At 48.6% G+C, this 2,474-nt stretch overlaps 1 protein-coding gene across 1 annotated transcript; it reads right to left on the bottom strand.

Annotated features, from left to right (window-relative positions):
- Window positions 1–180: 180 nt before the first annotated feature.
- On the bottom strand, window positions 181–2,138 carry EMH_0090450 (uncharacterized protein; the record flags this gene model as incomplete). The annotated part of the gene is made up of 5 exons (XM_038022991.1): window positions 181–302; window positions 431–526; window positions 782–941; window positions 1,093–1,123; window positions 1,252–2,138. 5 exons carry the CDS (start codon window positions 2,136–2,138, stop codon window positions 181–183), a joined length of 1,296 nt encoding a protein of 431 aa, XP_037878845.1.
- Window positions 2,139–2,474: the final 336 nt, after the last annotated feature.

Here is a 2,474-nt window from a genome sequence, read left to right as displayed (position 1 = left end):
TTGTTTTGTCGTCGAACCGACGTGGATCGATTGATGGGAAGTGCCAGGATGGTTTCATATCACTTTGGTGTATAGAAGTCAAAGCACCTGTGATTATTAGGCAACATGTATCATCATTAGTTGAACACAGGAGAAACAGAACGCTTAATCAAAAACTGGTTTTGGGTGCCATCAATCGTATCATCTCTGAATTGAGACGTAGATGTGGCCGTTTGCAAAATTCTGGTCGATGGTGACCGCATTCGACGATATGCGGAATTTCAGTGGTACACGCAGTCGAAGTCGACAAGTAGCAGGATCACCTGGGCATGTAGCAGAAACAGCGTACATATCTTTTAATGCCGTTAATCTTCCAGATGCCTGAGAACTTCAATGCATGCGTCGTCACTTGTATCAATCAAGTGTTGAACTAGCTACGTTTAGCTTTTACCTGGGAGTTGAATACGCCACGAAGGGTCGTTAAGCCGCCCAGAAAAGAGCAAACTATTCGTGGCGAATTCGCGTCGAACGTTTTCAATTGTTCCCCCTGAAGCATCGCATAAGAAAATCCATAGGATAGTCGGAGCTAAGTAGTTCAGCATCTACGTAGTTCAGCATCGTCGTCAGAGGGATGCTCAGCTTTCTACTAAGCCAAGCATTTAGAAAACCTTGTCAGGAATTGAATTTTTGACTGTCTGTGCCCCAGGTCCTCCCATGATCTTATTCACTACGAGATTGGCGCTGACTGCTTTAACAGACATCCTTCAACAATATTTATGGCGAACGCCCAATTCCTCCATACCTGGGAGCACGACTTCGACTTCAAAGGAGTTCTGATGCTCTGCTGCACGATAAAGGAATCTATGCGAAGCATCCTTGAGAGCAGATAGGTTATGCTTTTCTTGGAATTGCCCTTGCCCTCTGCGCCCAGAAGTTCCTTGATCTTCGTTGCCTAGTTCTTGCTGCAGCATGTGATGCACAGCAGTACAAGAAGACGTTGGTAAAGATTGAGCCGAAGGCCGTAGGGGCAATTGGCAATCATTGGCACAGTTCGTGCATCGAATTACGAAGGCAAAAGTTCTTCTAGATTGTTGATGTGACGTTTTATCATACCTGGGGGAAAGGAAGACCGCTCACTCTTGATCTGCTCGCATTGCAGAAGGCATAAGACATTATTATATTTTGGATTCAGTCTAAATACTGGTGTACAGTTTCCTCGATGCATAGGGACGAATCGAAAAATGCGCTTCTAAGAGAAACTGGGTAACTCACGCACGCTCCTGGGTATTCTCGTCACACGATACCGCAGAGGCCAGCGGAAGGCACCCTGCAATCCCCGCGGGTTGTGCGTCTTTAGGATGACCACTAAATGCGCCACTCCGACTCTGTGAGCTATTCTGGGGCCCTGTAGCTGAACTAGCTTGATCAACTGCGCCCCCGTTGCGAAACAATGTGGTGGCATTGCTGCTCTGAATACCCTCTCGACGCAGTGTTTCGTTGCAGCTACAGAGATTTTCCTTTCCGTCGTTGCAACACGGTTGAATCGATTGCCCGTCATCACGCTTGCAGTTAATGGGTTGAGACATTGGTGTGAAGTAATCTGGATTGTTGACTGTGCTGTGGGTTTGCAATGAGCCTGTTGAGCAGTGCGAGACGTTGTAACTCCACGACAAAATGTATCCCTCTGCTGCAAGGGAGAGGAAATTGACAGATTGATTACGTTGGCTGACTCCTATTTCTGAGCCAGCAGCCTCATAAGGATCCAACCCTATGTAGTACAGGAGTGCAGTTGGTGCGGAAGCATGTGGCAACTTCACAGAGGCAAATTGAATGATTGCATCTTCCAAGCGTTTCACCCCGAGTGGTTCTGAAGGTGTTTCAGAGTTCCAGCTTAGCTTGGGATGGCACTGCTTCGAGGCGTCTGTTACAGCAGCGGATATGGTTGACTCCGAGACTGGGACTCGTCCAAGGTCACGAAACAGGCTCGCGAGCCCGGCTCCTCTGTGAAACCTTGAAGTCTGGGAAGGCTTTTGCTGATTACTGCACGCGAAGTTCTCTGTCCTCACGTCTTCCGTCCCATGAGTTGTGGCGTTTCGAGCCTCCTGAATCAGTTGCTGGGACACCGGCTCCTGCTTTGATATAAGGGATGAAACCTGCATCCCCAGCAAAATTCGTCGCTCGCTTTCGTACGCTAAACATAATTTGCTTGATCCGATGGATGCCGTCACGAGTATTGGCGCCGGCAGCACACGCAGATTCCTCTGTGCAAACAACACATTCGGATGCTGCTGGAATGACCCCGTGCGGAATTCCTCAACCATGCAACAGCAGCAGATCGTCTTGTTGCAAGAGAGTCTCGATCACTATCGAGCTTGGCAAACGCCTGTCAAACTGCAAAACAATGTTTCAGGAAGTGCAGGTGCAGCCAGCTATCCTCACGGCACGCTTTAACAGCAACGTTCCTCGGACATTTGGGCTAGGGGAGTATCGCGTCT

Source organism: Eimeria mitis, genomic scaffold (genome assembly GCF_000499745.2).
Source record: "Eimeria mitis Houghton genomic scaffold, Emh_scaff7142, whole genome shotgun sequence".
NCBI lineage: Eukaryota > Apicomplexa > Conoidasida > Eucoccidiorida > Eimeriidae > Eimeria > Eimeria mitis.
The sequence above is the reverse complement of the archived record's forward strand: the minus strand, read 5'-3'. Positions and strand labels throughout refer to the sequence as shown.